The 19,454-nt window shown below is 39.3% G+C and overlaps 1 protein-coding gene across 1 annotated transcript in view; it reads left to right on the top strand.

The window, feature by feature from the left end:
* csmd2 (CUB and Sushi multiple domains 2) overlaps positions 1-19,454 on the top strand; it is an 896,539-nt gene that overhangs the window by 696,640 nt on the left and 180,445 nt on the right. Inside the window, exon 36 of the mRNA XM_073034487.1 lies at positions 3,199-3,315. Coding sequence (XP_072890588.1) covers positions 3,199-3,315 — 117 coding nt within the window. The remainder of the gene's footprint in view (positions 1-3,198; positions 3,316-19,454) is intronic.

Below are 19,454 nucleotides of genomic sequence, written 5' to 3'. Positions count from 1 at the left end.
TGACTTGCAGAATAATATTTGCTGCTGTAAAATTGATTTTCTAACTCAATTGTGAAGTCTGGCATATTTTAAATACATTTTTGATTCCTGCAGTGAAACGCCTGAATTCCACTCACTGTCTCCTCACACCTTGCTCCACCTTCCTGTTTCAAAGCAAATTCTACAAACATTTATGTGAAGAACCCAGGGACAATAAGTTATGAATCTGATATATTAAAATCATAAAACTACAATAATGGGCATTTGGAATTTTACAGCAATGTCAATAATTACAACAAGTTTTGTACCCATTCACTTACTTAACTCAAATTGAAGGACTAATTCACAAAGCCTAGTTGTTGTATTTATTTTATTGATTAGTTTCACAGGCTTTGTCACCAGGTGGATAAGTTTCATTTGTCAGTTGACCCACTCAACCGCTCAGTGAAGACAAAAGTGTCCTGAAGAAGGTCCTCAGCCCAGAATATTGACCGTTTGCTCATTTCCATGGATGCAGTCTGACCTACTGAGTTACTCCAGCATTTTGTCTGTGTTGCATTCAGCGAAGAATCATTCAAGAATAAAGCATTAACAATGTTTGGCTAAAAAGAAAACTCTCTCCTTTGTTGTTTACCATGGTTTATAACTATTTGTCTGCAGTTCATTGTTCACAATGGAAAGAATTTGACGATTTGGTCTTTTCAATCCTTACACACCTGCTCTACAAGGCACTGTTGACCATTGTAATATATTGGAATATTTCATTTGACTGATGTTGGGGGTTTTAAATTGGACAATGATGGATGACGAAGTCCTCTGACTAAATCATGGTGGTATTGAATTTATATATAAAAAGAGAACTGAATAAACTTTGTTTAAGGATATATAATATGATGGAATGCAAAACATGGAGAGGTCCACATTTTGTAAAGAGAATTGCTGAAACATTCTCTGCTCCTTGAATTTAATGCAGAGATTAGAATGATTACTTGTGTAAAATAAATTGACCGATTATATCAAAAGGTGGCTTTGAGTTCCTGAAAAGTACTTCTCAGTCCATTGACAAGCCTGAGATCTGGATTAAATGTGCAGAGAATTGAAACGCTGGTCTAATTATTCTAATAAATTATTATACACTGGTCTCTGGCCTGAAAATGGAACAATAATCCCACCTGCCCAAGGCCTCGAGAATTTTCTTAAAATGGAAAGTAGATATGTAATAACTTACTTCCTTCTCGGATGTGTCTGATAAAAAGCAGGACAGGATATAAATGTGGAAAGGGTCCATTTAGAGTCTGCTAATCAGTTGTGCATTCAATGTAGGTTAGTACCCAAGCTGGTGTAATGATCAATTTCAGTTTATCCAAAGAAGCAAATGCCTAATATCACACACAAAATGCTGTTGGAACACAGCAGGCCAGGCAGCATCTATAAGGAGAAGCACTGTCAACATTTTGGGCCGAGACCCTTCGTCAGGACTAACTGAAGGGAAAGATACTAAGAGTTTTGAAAGTAGTGGGGGGAGGGGGAAATGCAAAATGATAGGAGAAGACCGGAGGGGGTGGGATGAAGCTAAGAGCTGGAAAGGTGATTGGCGAAAGTGATACAGAGCTGGAGAAGGGAAAGGATCATGGGACTGGAGGCCTCGGGAGAAAGAAAGGGGGGGAAGCACCAGAGGGAGATGGAGAACAGGCAAACAACTAAATATGTCAGGGATGGGGTAAGAAGGGGAGGAGGGGCATTAACAAGTTAGAGAAGTCAATGTTCATGCCATCAGGTTGGAGGCTATCCAGCCGGTATATAAGGTGTTGTTTCACCAACCTGAGTGTGGCTTCATCTTGATAGTAGAGGAGGCCATGGATAGACATATCAGAATGGGAATGGGACGTGGAATTAAAATGTGTGGCCACTGGGAGATCCTGCTTTCTCTGGCGGACCGAGCATAGGTGTTCAGAGAAACGGTCTCCCAGTCTGCGTCGGGTCTCACCAATATATAAAAGACCACACTGGGAGCACCGGACGCAGTATACCACACCAGCCGACTCACAGGTGAAGTGTCGCCTCACCTGGAAGGACTGTCTGGGGCCCTGAATGGTGGTGAGGGAGGAAGTGTAAGGGCAGGTATAGCACTTGTTCCGCTTACAAGGATAAGTGCCAGGAGGGAGATCGGTGGGAAGGGATGGGGGGGATGAGTGGACAAGGGAGTCGCATAGGGAGCAATCCCTGCGGAAAGCAGAAAGATGCCTAATATTTTCATTTTGTTTGTACACCGTTATTTTTTTTTCAACATTTAAGCTGTTTGAAAAGTGCAGAGTGCTTCTCATGTTAAGTTGTGTATTTAGTACTGTGTTATCTGTCTGTTTAATATTACAATGAAATTACAGTGAAATTTATATACATACTCCCAACACATTGGGAAGTATAGGTACAAGCTGCCAATCATTTGACCCTGTGTGAAAAAGAGGAGGTAAATGCTACCATTGCTAATTTTAGTTGATGGAAAAAACTTGCTCAAAAATGAAACTTGTGCTGCCACTTAGAATGACCAGAAATACGATTCTTTGTACTTCTTCTGATTATTTCTTTTGAACTTATTAATTGAATATAAATTCAATAACTTTCTAGATATCAGTTAACTAGTTTCTGGTGTGAAGGTGTTGATGAAAAAAAATGCTTGATCTGCAGCCTTAGGACCATTCTGAAATTAAGCCCCAATCCTCACTAGAAATAGGCCTCTGGCTTGAAGTTAAGATTTGCAAAGAAGTCTGGTGTGGCATCAGCATAAAGGGAATAGAATGATGTCAGTGAACATTGGCAATCCTGTAACATTACATCTGCACTTTTGTATAACCTGTTTTGAAATGTTAAAGAAATGTTCCTGTTTGTGATGCAGTTCTTCAAGAATCTTGTGCAGAGTACATCATCGTGATATCTTTGATGGTGAATTTAAAAGACCCCTAATCTAAGGGCATATTAACAGAGATTAGAAGACTTCATTTTAACATAACCTTAAAGCCTGTTTCACCACTTGATTCAATTTCTGGGATATCGTACTATCTAGGAACACCAATCCCAAAAATTAATCTTTCTTTCAAGTTGGCGAGATGAATGTAATAAGATCAACTTTTGCCCTTACCTTTCCTCATTCCAAAGTTTAAGCAAACGTTTCTTAATTCCTGATCTGCAGAAATAAATACTTTTCTTCTTTTCTCATTCAAGCAAAATGCGGAGGGATGTCCATGGATTCCAGTGATGTCATCCTGAGTCCAGGTTTCCCTGGAAATTATCCTAGTAACATGGATTGTGTTTGGAGGATTTCACTTGAAGTTGGATATGGTAAGTTGAGAAAGGTAGAAACTATGCTCATCTGTAGTTATTTGCCATCTTTTTTAGTGAACAGTACAGTTTTGAGCAAAGTGCCACTTCAACCAACAAGGTTTTGTCTTGCTATGGTTTTTCAAACGAGTCCAACTTGAAAACCAAAACTGTACATTGACATTCTGCTACTTTATCTTTATATTTTTGGATCACAGGTAACTTTCTTTCTCTGCAAATAATGGGTTCAGAAAAAACAAAAGAAATACAGTGTGATTTTTAAATGAAAACCTTCCGGCAATCAAGCAATTTGTCAAATTGTCAACAGGACAGCTCAATATTCTACTATCAATGCTGGCAGAAACTGATGCACTCTTCATAGTGCTTGAGGATATTTATTTAGCAAAATCATAGTTGTGCATAAGTTAGGGAAGTCATGATATTACTCTGTCAATCATTATATCAATTTTATGAAAATTTGCATTATAGCAATTCAAAAACAGTCAATGCAATTTACTTTTTCGTGCAAAGTATTAGTAATATTTATACATCTTTGATAGAGTTAGATGGATTACTGGACGTTCCATGGATAAGAATTTGCATTTGTGATTATGTTCTCTACAAGAGTATAAAATTAACACATTCCTTTAGGGAACATGATCCTGTTGTGGAACACAGTTGGTTAAATAAATTTCCTGCTGTTTACATTGAATTCCTGTGAGAGTTCAGAGGGCATTTAGTCCACATGAAGGCAAATTGATGCTACTGGAAGATTAAATTGAATAATAGAATGTTACAGCATAACGATAGGCCCTTTGGCCAATCTAGTCAATACCAAACTGTTGTTCTGCCATTTTCCATCAGCCAGCTCCTGGACCATAGTCTTCCAGATCCATCCTATCCATATACTTATCCAAACTGCTCTAAATGGTGCATTCGAACCCACATTCCCTACTTCTGCTTGCAGCTCATTCCACACTTGCACCACCCACTGTCTGGAAGTTCCCCTTAATTATTTCATCTTTTCCCTTTAACCTCTGACCTATAGATCTAGTCTCACCTCAGAAGACAAGCCCTCTGGTCTGTCCTGTCTGAGCACAGCTGTGACATTTTCCCTGATGAGTAATGCCACATGTCCATCTTTAATACTCCTCTTCCTGTCATGTCTAAAGCAGCGGAACCCGGGAACACTGACCTCCCAGTCCTGCCCCTCCAGCAACCAAGTGTTTCTGCTTGACCTCAACAGTTAATTGGTGAAGCACAAGTTGATAGATGGTGATGATGTGCATTTGTTAGGCTAAGTTAACGATATCTATTGACACAACTTCTCTTTAAGCTCATATCACCACTGTTTATGGTGTAGACACACACCCAGCTCTTTATACAATGACATGTTCCAATAATGCTCTGAATTCAGATGAAGACAGCGAGCCACTTGTGGCCATTGCTGTAGTTGATGTTTCTCTCTCAGTCAGTATACCAGCAATAGAACAATTACAAAACCTAGTCATCAAATAGAGATGGGCTCAAATTTAATTTTTGCTGACTTTGAAACAGGTAATGGCCACTTGTACTAGGGCACAGAATCAACACATTCTTTACCCCCACCCCCAACCCCAGACAACATGAACAGTTTTGTTTTACATAGTATTCCTAATCTGAAGACCATTTGCCCACCGTGGATGTTGTTCTTATATTTATAGATCATCTTTTATAATACAGAACCTCACATCACAGCATTTAATGGCTGGCTATGTACTCCTACACAAATAATCAAAATATTTAGATTTAACAGCTTCATGGAGTATATGTTTTCTTTAATATGCAGTTGGGAGTTTCATAAATGAATGTCCTGATATCAATTGTTTATATTTTATTACCATATTGGGTGCTCTTGTAAAGTTTCAAATTTTCAATTTCTTAACCCCAATCATATGACGGAGCACTGTCTCCGTCAACGATGTATACTGCACATACATGTTAATTAACCTAATCTATCACTATTGGTTTCCTGCCTATAGATTGAAATGAGATTATTTACAGTTTATTGTTTTGATCTGGATTATTTAGTCCAATTGTACTTATATTTCAGCAATAGTGATTGCACGAAAATTAATTCCACTCATCTTTCCTATTTGGAAAAAATGTAGCACCTTAAATGTGCATTGAATTAACTGAATCAGTACAAACATTATCTCTGACAGGCTAACACACTAATTGGTTTGTGGGAACTGTCAGAAAACCACATGTTGCTGATTCAAGGATGAAATAGTCAGATTCAGAATTTTATTCCATTTCTGAGATGACGAACTGGCCACAGTGGATTTTTTCTTCTTACCTTCTAAGGTTAAATTTATATCTCTGACCTGACTTATAAGTTGATTTCAACTGTGAGTAACACGTGTGACATATTAATGTATATAATCTATTTGTGTATATTGGCAAGCCAATTCTCACTCCAAGCAGCCATGTTTCCCTGAACCCCATGCCTCCTGAGTTTCTGAATGAACCTCGTCAAATGTCTTACTAAAATCTTTCTGCACCACATCCACTTCTCTACCTTTAGCAATTTGTTTTGTTACTTCCTCAAGCGATTCAATCACACTCATAAAAAATGACATGCCCTCACAAGGTCATGCTGACTATTCCTAATCAGGTTATGATCTTAGAATCCTCTCCAAAAGTTTGCTCACCATTGACCAAAGACTCACTAGTCACCACTCACTAAGACCATCCCTACTACATTTCTTGAACAAAGGAATAACATTTATCACCCTCCAATCTTTTGGTATTATTCCTGTGACCAGACAGGATGCAAAGATCATTGCCAAAAGTGTAAAACTCATTTCTCATGCCTCCTGCAGTAGCCTGGGGTATATCCCATTTGACCCTGGGGACTTATCTATCCTAACCATTAGGAGACGTTGAAGTGTTTGTCATTAAGCTCTTGGCAAGGTCTAATAAAAAAGAAGTTAGGTTTAAGCGGAACAGCTACTGTGCGAATGGCCATTGTCTGAGTGGGCCAGTGTTAGAGCAGAGAGCTCAGTCTTTGACTTGTAGAAGTTTCAGTGAAGACAGGAAGAGGCTGTAGGTAGATTTCTTCTTTTCTTTCTTTCTTCAGTATTACACAGAACAGTGAGGATGCCAGGAAGGATAGTGGAATGCTCACGTTGCGGGATGCAGGAAGCCAAGGAAAGCTCTTGTGTCCCTAATGACTACACCTGCAGGAAGTGCATCTAGCTGCAGCTCCTTACAAACTGTGTAAAGCCATTGGAGCTGGAGCTGGATGAACTCCAGATCATTTGCAAGGCTGAGCGGTTGATTGGCAAGTGATAGAGGGAGGTAGTTACAGGTAAGTTGCGGGATTTAAGTAACTGGGTGACCTTCAAGGGTGGGAAGGAGATAGGCAGCCAGTGCAGAGTACCGCCATAGCCATTCCACTCAAACATGGGTATACCACTTTGGATACTTATGCGGGGAGAGACTTAGCAGAGGAAAGCCTTCTCTGGCACTGCGTCTGGTTCTACAGCTCAGAAGGGCAAGAGGAAAAAGAGGTGAACTGTGGTGATAGGGGTTCAATAGGGACAAGAACAAAATTCCTGGATGGTATGTTGTCTGCCAGGTGCCAGGGTCCAGGACATCTCGGATTGTATCCACAGCATTCTTAAGAGGGAGGGTGAGCAGCCAGAGGTCATGGTCCACGTCAGTACCAATGGCATAGATATAAAAGATGACAAGGTCCTGCAAAATAAGTTCGGGGATTTCAGTTCAAAAACATAGAAAAGCATAGAAAACCTAAAGCACAATACAGGCCCTTCGGCCCACAATGCTGTGCCGAACATGTCCTTACCTTAGAAATTACCTAGGGTTACCCATAGCCCTCTATTTTTCTAAGCTCCATGTACCTATCAAGGAGTCTCTTAAAAGACCCTATCATATTCACCTCCACCACTATTGCTGGCAGCCCATTCCATGCACTCACCACTCTCTGAGTAAAAAAAACTTACCTCTGACATCTCCTCTGTACCTACTTCCAAGCACCTTAAAACTGTGCCCTCTCGTGTTAGCCACTTCAGCCCTAGGAGAGTGCCTCTGACTATCCACACAATCATTATCTTATACACCTCTATCAGGTCACCTCTCATCCTGTGTCGCTCCAAGGAGAATGGGCTCTCTTCAAGGGAAGGTGAGACCTGTCCAAGCATAATGGGTAGCAACTGAACTACAAGGGAACTAATATCCTCATAGAAAGTTTTGCTGGTGCTGTACAAGTGGCGGGTGATGTGAAGGTAGATGGTTGTTAAAAAGTAGAGTAATAGGGAGATGGGAGCCAAAGTGCCAGAGAAGATTGTACAGTGGTTGACGGGAAAGATGCTGTTTAGCCTACATATAAGGCCAGGAATTGAAAGGTTAAACATAGTGGAACCCTGTACTTGCTGAGGAGATGGACACAGAGAATATAGAAGTGAGGCAAAGAAGCAGTGAGGTGATGGGTCGTATGCAGATTACAGAGAAGGAGGTGTTTGTTATTTTGAGGCACATCAGGATGGATAAACGCCTAGGGCCTGACTAGGTGTTCCTCGAACAATAAGACTATGAGATAAGATTATAAGATATAGGAGCAGAATTAGGCCATTTGGCCCATCGGGTCTGCTCCATCATTTTGTCATGGCTGATCCAATTTTCCTCTCAACCCCAATGACCTGCCTTCTCCCCACATCACTTCGTTCCCTGACCAATGAAGAATCTATCAACCTCTGCCTTAAATACGGATAAAGACTTGGACTCCACAAGTGCCTGTGGCAAAGAATTCCACAGATTCACCACTCTCTGGCTATTAAAAATCCTCCTGATCTCCATTCTAAAAGGACACTCCTCCATTTTGAGGCAGTGTCCTTTCCTCTTCGACTCTCTCACCACAGGACCTTGTGGTAGGCTAGTGTAGAAATTGCAGGGACCCAGCAGAGATATTTAAAACATCCTTAGCAATGTGTGAGGTTCTGCAGGAGTGGAGAATAGCTAGGTTGTTCCATTTTTTAACAAAAGCTTTATAAATAAACTTGGAAATTATAGGCCAGTGAGCCTGACATCAGTTGTGATAAATAAAGATCCATAGTTCCTTGAAAGTGGTGTTACAAGTAGATAGGATCATAAAGAAAGCTTTTGGCACATTGACCTTCATAAATCAAAGTATCAAATACATGTTGAAGTTTATAAGATATTTGTGACTCCTAGTTTGGAGTATTGTGTGCAGTTCTGGTCACCATCCCAGAGGAAAGATATCAGTAAGATTGAGAAAATACAGACAAAATTAACAAAGATTCTGCCCGGACTTGAGGACCTGAGTTATAGGGAAAGATTGAATAGGTTCAGAGTTTATTCCCTCAAATGTAGATGATTAAGGGGAGATTTGATTGTGGTATACAAGATTAAGAGGAATATAGATAGGGTAAGTGCAAGCAGGCTTTTTTCTAGACGAGAACTAGAGGTCATGGGTTGAGGGTGAAAGGTTAAATGGGTAAGGAGAACATGAGGGGGAACTTCTTTGCTCAGAAGATTGTGATAGTATGGAATGAACTGCCAGAAAAGTTTTAAGAGAAATTTGAATTGGTATATAGATGGGAGGGATATGGAGGGCTATGATCTGGGTGCAGGATAATGAAACTAGATAGGTTAATAGTTTGGTCTGGACTAGATGGGCTGAAGGGCCTGTTTCTATGTTGTTCTATGACTCTATGACTATATTCTGATGTTTTACATCTGCTCCAGCACCTCCTGTTTCCGGTTCTTACTGTCGACAGGTTTTAGCATATCAGCTTGTTTTATGCTGTCTGAACAGTCATCACTATCCCTCTCACTGGTGAATACTCAATCATTAAGGAGCTCCACTAACTCCTCAATCTCCATGAATATGTTTCCTCAACTATCACTGTTTAGTCCTGTCCTCACTTGACTCATCCTTCTATTCTTCATGTACATGTAGAATGTCTTAGCCTTTTCCATATCCAATTCACGAAGACATTCTCATGTTCCATTCTATCTCTCCTAAGACCATTCATAAACTCTTTCCAGGCTACCTGATAACTCTGTAGAGCCCTTTCTGAGTTTGACTTCCTAAATGTTAAATATACTTCTTTCTTCCTCTGTACTAGATGTTCCACATTTGTTGTCAACTATGGATGACAAAAGATGTGGAACCGTTCTTTCCCTGCCTCAAAGAATCAAACCTATCCAGCAGCTCACACGATTGCTCTCCAAACAACCTCTACAATTCCATTGTGCTTTTCCCTGAGTACAATTGTTCCCAATTTACATTCACATGTCTCAACTTAATAGCATCATAATTCACTTGCTTATTCATTATAGTATTCTTCATCCAATGGTATGAAGTCTCCTCTGCCTCTACTATATCAACAGAGCTGAAACATTAATTGAATGCTTAGCACTGCCTTTTTGATGGGTCCATTAAACCTAACTCCCATCCTACCCCTGTGGATATAAACATCTTTAAAGCACCGATAATATATGAACAGAAATATTTTCTAGTTTATTCTTCAATATTCTTACCACAGCCAGCAACATTAACATAAACTAATTGCTTGTTTGCCTTATTTATTATTTGTAGAATGTTGCCGTAGAAGTTCACTCTCCTCCTCAGATTTGTTGAGCTTTGATGAATAGGCATAGTTTCACATCCTGCATATTTCTGCAGATAACTGCTTGCAAATATTTAAGTCTCAGGGTAAATCTCACTTTGGTTGTACTTGGTTTAATTGCTCTCAGATCCAACAGCTTAACGTCCAACAAAAAAAAAATCACGGATGGACTAATAGGGGGACAATCACTATGGCCCTGACTGAACAGTGGCAGGCATGCAAGTTTCAGCATTTCAACTCCCCAGATTATGCTTAGCGGCTGTCGTCCCTTTAATACCCAGACTGTCAATTATTTCCTGCCATACTCCTTCATGAAAAGACTATTTAATGACCTTGTGCTGAGCACTCAGAGCTCATTCATAGGAGTTTTGTTTCTTACTATGATTTATGATTTTACCTTTGGATTTTATTTGTGTTCATTTGTTTATTTTGACTCTGAGTTAATTCTATATCTTAGTCTGCACTTGGGTTTATCACCAACCATAGCTCTCTCATTATACTATAGTATAGGGTTTAGCTGTTTATACAGTGAGATAATATATGGGGGGTAAAAAAAACTAGCCGGCTGGTTGATGTGATTGATTTGACTGTGGAATTCCCTGTCTTAATTCCAGCTCACTGTGAGGACAGATTTTCCTTTTAATTAAAATTTAGTTACCGGAGCAAAGCTTAGGCTGCTTGTTTTTCTTTCCATGATGAAGTGATGATTGTTACATTTTACATGAAATGAGAAAAAGAACATAAAGTCATTTACAGTGCAGTGAACAGTCATCAACGAGTGGCCAAGTGGGAGTATAGCGAAGTGAATTGCAAAGCTAATGCAGTACAGAATCTTAAAACAATGCTTCCTAGAGTATTAACTGGTATAAAGTATGAGTCTGTAATATCTGGTCTTCAAAGAACAAAGGGGAAACAGGAGGCCAGCAAAGAAGTAAGTAATGACTTGGATGAGTTATAGAGATGTACAGTATGTACACAGGCCCCTCAGCCCAACTCATAATTGTTGACCAAGATGACAGTCCAAACTAGTTCCATTTGCCTGCATTTGACCCCGTCGTTCTAAACCTTTCCTATCCTTGTACCCGTCTAAATGTTTTTGATACATTATAATTGTATTTACCTCCATAGCTCACACTGGTAGCTTGCTCCATTTATCCAACACTCTCATATGAATAAGTTTCTCCACTGTTCCCCTTAAAAGTTTTCACTCTCACTAAATTCTGTGCCTTTAGCTTTAATATCCTCTTCATTTGGAAAGACTGTGACCATCTACAATGTTTGTACTTTATCTACACCCCTCATGATTTTATATGCTTTCAGAAATTTACCCCCCCCCCACTTCCTGCGTTCCAGCGACCTGTATAGTTGCAGCATGTTGTTCCAACTCTATACTCAATGCCCTGACCAATGAAGGCAAACACGCCTAATACCTATTCCACTACCCTGTCTACATTTATCAACACTTTCAGGGAACAAAATGCCCATATTCCCAGGCCTCTTTGTTCTACAACACTCCCCAAGGCTCTGTCATTTATTGTGTAAAGCCCTGCCTTGCCCTATCTTTCCAAAATGCAATACCTCACACTTGTCCAAGTTAATCCAATCTATCATTTTTGGCCTACTTTTGCAGTTCACCTAGATCCTGTTGTAATCTTAGATAACCATTTTCATTCTCCAATACACCTCCAGTGTTGGTGTCATCCATAAACTCACTATCCATATTACCAACATTTTCATCTAAATTGCTAATATAGATGACCAAAAGCAGTGGACCCAGTGCTGATCCCTGTGGCACACCACTGGTCACAGGTTTCCAGTCCGAATAACCACACGCCAATTCCACCCATTGTTTCCTTCCACCAAGCCAATTTTGTTTCCAGTTAAACTCACCCTGCATCCCTCGTGATCTAGATCCCCCTACCATGCAAATGGATGTTAAAAAAATGATAACGATTAGCTCATGACCTCTCAATCTACTTCACAATGGTCTAGATTTTATTTGTCTATATGCACTGAACTTACTCTAAACTGTAATCTTATATTCTGAATTCATTTTATTTTTCCTGTGTCATACCTTGATGTTAGAACCTATCCAGCTAGAATGCAAACAAAGACTTTTCACTGTGTAATTGCTTTTCATGTGTATAAAATCATAATGTCCATGGACAAGGTGAATGTACTCAGTATATTTCCAAAGCAATGGGGTATCAAGAACTAGAGGGTATAGGTTTAATGTGAGAGGGCTAAGATTTAATAGGAACTTGAGGAGCAACTATTTGTCACAGAGAGAGTGTAGTGTTTATGGAATAAGCTGGCAGAGGAAATGGTTAAGTCAGGTACAATAAAAGTAATTGAACAAATATAATACATGGATAGGAAAAGTTTAGAATGACATGGATCATTTGAGGGACCAGCTCAGATGGGTATCTTGTTGGTATTGACCTGAAGAGCTAGTTTCTGTGCTGTATTACTCTCTGATACTTTATCACAGTACCTGTGACAGTAATAAACCAATTACCTCATTAGAGGCCTTGCTAAAGACCATGTAGACAACATCTACTCACTGACTTCATCAATTTTCTTTGTTACCTCCTTAAAAGACTCAGTAAAATTTGGGAGACAGGATTTTCCATTTTGACTGCCCCTAATCGGTCCCTGCCTTTCCAAAGGCAGATAGATCTTGCTTCACGGAATTCGTTCAGCTACTTCCCGACCACTGATGTTTGGCTGACAGGCCTACAATTCCATGGTTTGTCCTTGCACCCCTTCTTAAACAAAAACCCATTAGCCGTCCTCCAGTCTCTGGTATCTCAGCCATGGCTAAAGATGATGCAAATACGTATCTCTGTCAGGACCTCTGCAATTTCTTCCGTAGATTCCCACAATTTTTTAAGGTTGCATTTGGATAGGACCCATGGATTACACAACAAATTTCATGACATATGCCAGTGATATTAAGCCTGATGCTGATTCTTCTGACTTATCCACCTCAGAGTGCCCAAAGAACATCAGCACCTCCCTCTCTTGTAATACGAACAAATTCAAGTACATTACTATTCATTTCCCTAAATTCTTTTTAGCTTATATGACCTTCACCACAATAATTACTTATTTATAAGGTATTTATTTGCATCTCACCCATCCCCTATGACTCCACACGTAAACGACCATATTGACTTATAGAATCGTAACTTTATAGAATCCCTTTAACTTATAGAAACTAACTTTATAGAATGCCATTAGCTTATAGAATCTTTTAAGATTCTCCTTTTTTAGTCTGACCAAGTTATCTACTGTCTTCTTTTTTTTAATCCTCCTGATCTCCTAAGTGAACTCTTTCATCAAGGGATCCATCTGACCCCAAATGCCGATACCTGACATACACCTTCTCCTTTATCATTATCAGTGCCTCAACAACCCTCATCAACTATGATTCCTCAAGACTTCCACTTTGCCCATTGCTCTAACAAGAACCTGCAGTCTCTGAAATCTCCCTATCGTATTTCTAGATCCTCTTCCCTTACCAGACATTCCTTTAACTGCAAACAGCCTCTCCCAATCAACCTTTGCAAGTGCCTGTCTAATGACTTCAAAATTCGCCCTCCCAAATTTAGAATTTTAATTTCTTGTCTTTCATTTTCCATAATTATGTTATGATCATTGGCCCCGAAATGCTTTTCCACTAACGCAGCAGTATGACATGCCTGTCCATGGCTTCCGCTACTGCCGTGATGAGGCCATGCTCAGGTTGGAGGAGCAACACTTTATTTTGTCTGGGTAGCCTCCAATCTGATGGCATAAGCATTGATTTATCTAACTTCTGGTAATTACTCCCCCCCCCCCACTGTCACCATTCCCATTCCCTCTCTCACCTTATCTCCTTACCTGCTCTTCACCTCCTTCTGGTGCTCCTTCCCCCTTTTTTTCATGGTCTTTTACCCCCTACTATCAGATTTCCCCTTCTCCAACCCTTTATCTCTTTCACCAATCAACTTCTCCGCTCTTTACTTCACTCCTACCCCTCTCCAGTTTCACCTACCACCTTGGACTTCTTCCTCCCTTCCCCCCACATTCTTGCTCTAACTTCTCATTCTTTTTTCCAGTCTTGATGAAGGATCTTGGCCTGAAATATTAACTGTTTACTCTTTTCCATAAATGCAGCCTGGCCTGCTGAGTTCCTCCAGAATTTTGTGTGTGTATTGCTTGGATTTCCAGCATCTTCAGATTTTCATGTCTTTGTCCCCTGACTTTCAGTCCCTTGCCCACCTTCATATATTAACAGAAGATCAAGTGTTGCCCCACCTCTTGTAAGGTCATCTATGTATTGTTTGAGAAAACATCTGTCAACACATTTAACAAATTCTGCCCTAATAAGTCCTTTGTATTGTGGTAGTCCCAGCCAATACTAAATAAGTTGAAATCACCTACTATTACAACTTTATTATTCTTGTAGCTATTTGCATCTTCCTATATATTTGTTCCTGTAATTCCTGGTGACTATTGGGAGACATAGAAACATAGAAAACCTACAGCACAATACAGGCCCTTTGGCCCACAAAGTTGTGCCAAACATTTCCCTACCTTAGAAATTACTAGGCTTACACATAGTCCTCTATTTTTCTAAGCTCCATGTACCTATCCGAAAGTCTCTTAAAAGACCCTACCATATTCGCCTCCACCACCATTGCTGGCAGCCCTTTCCACCTGCTCACCACTCTGTGTAAAAAATCTTACCCCTGACGTCTCCTCTGTACCTACTCCCCAGCACCTTAAACCTGTGCCCTCTTGTGGCAGCCATTTCAGCCCTGGGAAAAAGCCTCTGACTTTCCACATGATCAATGCCTCTCATCATCTTATACACCTCTATCAGGTCACCTCTCATCCTCCATTGCTCCAAGGAGAAAAGACCAAGTTCATTCAACCTGTTTTTATAAGGCATGCTCTTCAATCCAGGCAACACCCTTGTAAATCTCCTCTGCACCCTTTCTATGGTTTCACATCCTATAGTAAAATTCTATCAAAATTCCCTTCTTATATCTAAGTTCCATCCATGCAGCCTCAGTGGACGATGCCCCAAAAATATATTCTCTAAGTACTAAGTTTTCCCTAATGGAAAGTGTAACTCCCTCTTCTCTCTTACCTTCATCTTTGTCATTGTCTCCACTTCTAAAATTTTGCAACACTTGTTCAACATTCAAAATAAATTCATTATCAAAGTATGTACATATATATCACCATATAGTACCTGAGATTCAATTTTTCTGGGCATTCACTGTATGTAGATACCAAAAAATACAAAAAATCAATGAAAAACTACATACAAACAAAGAGAGACAGATAGCCAATGTACAAAAGAAGACAAGCTGTACAAATACAGAAATAAGCTGAATAATACTAATAAAAGAAATAATTAAATATTATTAGCATGCATTGTATAGTCTTTGAAAGTGAGTCTATAGGTTGTGGAATTAGATCAATGTTGAGGTGAGTGAAGTTATCCATGCTGGCTCAGGAGCCTGATGGTTAAAGGGTAATAACTTTTCCTGAACCTAGTGGAGTGGGGCCTATGGCTCCTGTACCTCCCCCCTGATAGTAGCAGTGAGAAGAGAGCATGGCCTGGATGGTGAGGCTTCTTGTAAGATGTGCTCAAAGCTTGCAGAGCTTTTTACTGATGACAGACTGGACTATGTCTACTACCTTTTGTAGGCTTGTCTTTTCCTGGGTATCGGAGTTTCCATTCCACACCATGATGCAACCAGACATGATACTCTCTACTATGCACCTATAGAAGTTTGTCGGAGTTTTATATGGCATGATAAATCTGAGCAAATTTCTAAGAAAGAAGAGGCCCTGCCATGCCTTCTTTGTAATGGCACTTACTGCATGTGCTGTTTCCACGACAGATCCTCTGAAAAGTTACTGACCCTCTCCACCTCTGATCCCCAATGCGGACTGGCTCATGGACCTCAGGTTTCCCCCTCCTATAATCAACCAGATTTTCGGTCCCCCTCCTATATGCTGGTTCATCACCACCTTTGTTTTAACCAGAAATAGTGGTATTGTCAGCAAACATAAATGTGGCATGGGAGCTCTACTTAGCCTCTCAATCATAAGCACAAAGCAAGCAGATTCGGGGGCTGAGCACACAGCTTTGTGGTGCATCTGTGTCGATGATGATTGTGGAGGAGATGTTATTGCCAATTCAAACTGATGGGGCTCTGTGAGTGAGGAAATTGGGATTCCTTAGCATAGGAGTTAATTGAGGCATAGGTCTTTGAGTGCATTGATTAGTTTTGAGGGGATTCATAATAAAATATGGTGAAGTCAGCACAGTTTCATTAAGAAGAAATCTTGGCTGACAAATCTGTTGGAATTCTTTGAGGTGGTTACAAGCAGGTTAGACAAATAAGAGTCAGTGGCAATCCTCCTGAATCAATGCCTCAGCCACACATTCACCTGCTTTCTCCTCCTACCCGTAAACTCACTCGTGCACAGTAATGATCCAGAGATTGCAGTCCTCGACAATCTTATGCCTAACTCCCTATATTCATTTTGCAACCATTGTTCAACTCTGTAAACTTCCCTTTTTATTTGATATTTTTGGTAAAATATTTTAATAATAATTTGAAAATCAATTACTTATGTAAGTTATTTCTTTAATTTTTGCATTTTGAGGAGGGAATGTGTGATTAGATAGATAAATAGATGATACTTTATTGATCCCAAAGGAAATTCACAGTGTCACAGTAGCCTTATAAGTGCACTGATATAAGTATTAGAAGAGAAGTAGAAAGAATAAAAAATGAGTTACCACAGACAGTCTAACAGGATGGAGGTCATTACTTCCCCAGCTATAGTTTGCCTCAGTATAGAGCCTAATGGCCAAGGGTAAGAATTACCTCATGTAGTGCTCTTTGGAGCAGTGCAGTTATCTTAGTCTATTCCTAAAAGTGCTCCTCTGTTCAGCCAAGGTGGCATGCAGAGGGTGAGAAACATTGTCCAGAATTGCCAGGATTTTCTGTAGGGTCCTTTGTTTTGCCACGGCCTCCAGTGTGTCCAGTGTGACTCCTCAGAATCTGAAGACGATGTTCTCAAAACAATATGTTCACTCTTTGGAGCATTACTTTGTTTAATCCATGGATGGATAAGTTACAGACAGAACTATATTTGAGTTACAAAGTTAATCAAACAAAATGTAGAAGTTTAGAACTTATCTCTCCCAACACTCTCCTCATCCAAAAAAAGTACTTTCTTGGGAAATATGAGCATCACTTGCTCGATTGATTTTTGAGAAATTAGAGTACTGAATCATGATGAACAAATACAGGAGAGTAGATAGAATGCAGATCTGCTGTCAGCTGATAACAGCTGAGCGGACCATTCCTGTTCCTAAAATAGTGATGTTACCTCTGTATAGAATATTGTTCTATTATTTCATTGCTATGTAATGCCACAAACAAATCTTTAATTTGCTTTGCATTGTATTTTGTGAAATTCTCTCAGTAAAATATAAATTTGTATTGTCCAAAAACACATTTTCTATATTCAAAGCAAGAAAATTCAACTGTTGCCCAAAATTACTGATTTTTGTAGTGTACCAACAACCAGTGAAAAAGGAAAAAATGATTTTAACAGCAAATTAAATGTTGGGGAGCTTTTAGGAATGGTGATTTGACAAGCCTCTTTGACAGGGGTAAGTGCTGCACAGCACATACATTGCAACATCACCAGTAGATAATGCGGTCAGTCAGTTTGATCTCATTTCTAGCATTTTATTTTGTGTTTGTGGGCTGTGAATGGAAGTTTATCAGACAGCTTTTCAGAAATGGTAACTTGTCAGTGTGCAGTGAGGTGCTTAATTTTCATCAGAGAACTATGTTGCAATAGCTATTTCTGTTGAATTCTGACTATTCCTCAGTGTGGCAAAGAAACATCGTTCTGAAAAAACAGGTTAAATATGTTTCATTTGTTCAGTTGTTCATTTGGTTTAACCATTGAAAAATAATTATGATCCTGCTAGAAATTATAAACTGAGTTAAAACTCTTCTCCCTTGTACTTTCTTAGAATCATTGACTCCTTGGAACTTACTGTAGTTCAGACACCCACCAAAAATCCCTATAGCTGTTTTTTTTATATGAACTTAGCAGCATCTGAAGGTTATTCTACTATGAAAGGTTTCATAATGTAGCCCAAGTGTGCTCCAGCTAGCTAATACCCAGGCTGATGCATATGGTCTGCTGAGATTAATTCTACCATGCTTAAGTTTTCCTGATAAATCAGCCAATTCAACACTGTCTGACAATTGTGCTTGGAAAACCTGTTGATGATATGCCAAATGATCTAATGCTAAGCTCGTTGTGCCATTATACACAGCTCAATATATTATATGTATGATTTCAAATCTACCCACATCGAATACTGTTATAAAGTTGAGGTGATTTTATCTTTCTGTCATTTCTATGGTATAATTAGTTGGCAATTAATGTGCAAACCCAGCAAATTGTTAAGAATGATGGGAAAGCTAAGGGTAGGATTTTGTTTCCCAGATGAAAATGTGGAGCAAGATAAATCAACCATTAAATTTCATCAGATCTCTTAATTTGTTGAACTTGATGACCAACTTGTGCATTGATTATATTTGTGCAATTAACATACTCTCCCTACCATGTGTCGGGGACCTTTATCAGGAGCGCTGCATTTGCAGGGCCCTTAGTATTATCAGGGATCCCACCCATCCATCCGGCATCCTCTTTGACTTTCTACCATCAGGCAGGAGACTCCAATGCCTAAAGGCAAGAACAGTCATGTTGGGAAACAGTTTCTCCTCTCAGGCCATTAGGCTTCTGAAATCCCTGCCACATTGCATTTAATTAATTTGTTCTGTACTCAACAATATTGAATTTATGCACTTTAATTATTTATGCATAAATCATTTGTAAATTTGATTCTTACTTTCCTAAATTATTGTGTGATATATGTATGTTATGTGTACTATTGTGCTTTACACCCTGGTCCAGATAAACATTGTCTCATTTGACAGTATGCATGTATACGGTTAAACGACAATAAATTTGACTTGACTTGACCTTGATATTCTAGTATAATTCAGCTCATTATGGTTCTTGTGGAAAACCACCAGATAACTTCGAGCTAGTGGACTGACAAGGAAGTCTATTTTCTTTGTTGCATGTTGCACTCGTGTTTTACTTAACAGGAACATGTCATCCTACATCATTTAATCAAGAACCAATGGGGATATCAAATTATTCATCCTGAAATGTTCCACCATTGAATGAGAAAATACTCGAGTATTAACTCATCATGTGTTAATCACATTGTAGGGCATTGTGGATGTGAAATGTTGCTTCTGAAATTACCTAACATTTTAAGTCTATGATATTGAATTTCAGAAGTATATCCAACACACACATATTAAAATAATATGCATTTAGCGCAAGTGGTAATAAGTTTTTTACTTAAATTATATTTGACATTTTGTCTGG

Source organism: Hemitrygon akajei, chromosome 32 (genome assembly GCF_048418815.1).
Source record: "Hemitrygon akajei chromosome 32, sHemAka1.3, whole genome shotgun sequence".
Taxonomy (NCBI): Eukaryota; Metazoa; Chordata; class Chondrichthyes; order Myliobatiformes; family Dasyatidae; genus Hemitrygon; species Hemitrygon akajei.
Note: the sequence above shows the minus strand (reverse complement) of the source record. Positions and strands in the feature narration are given on the sequence as shown.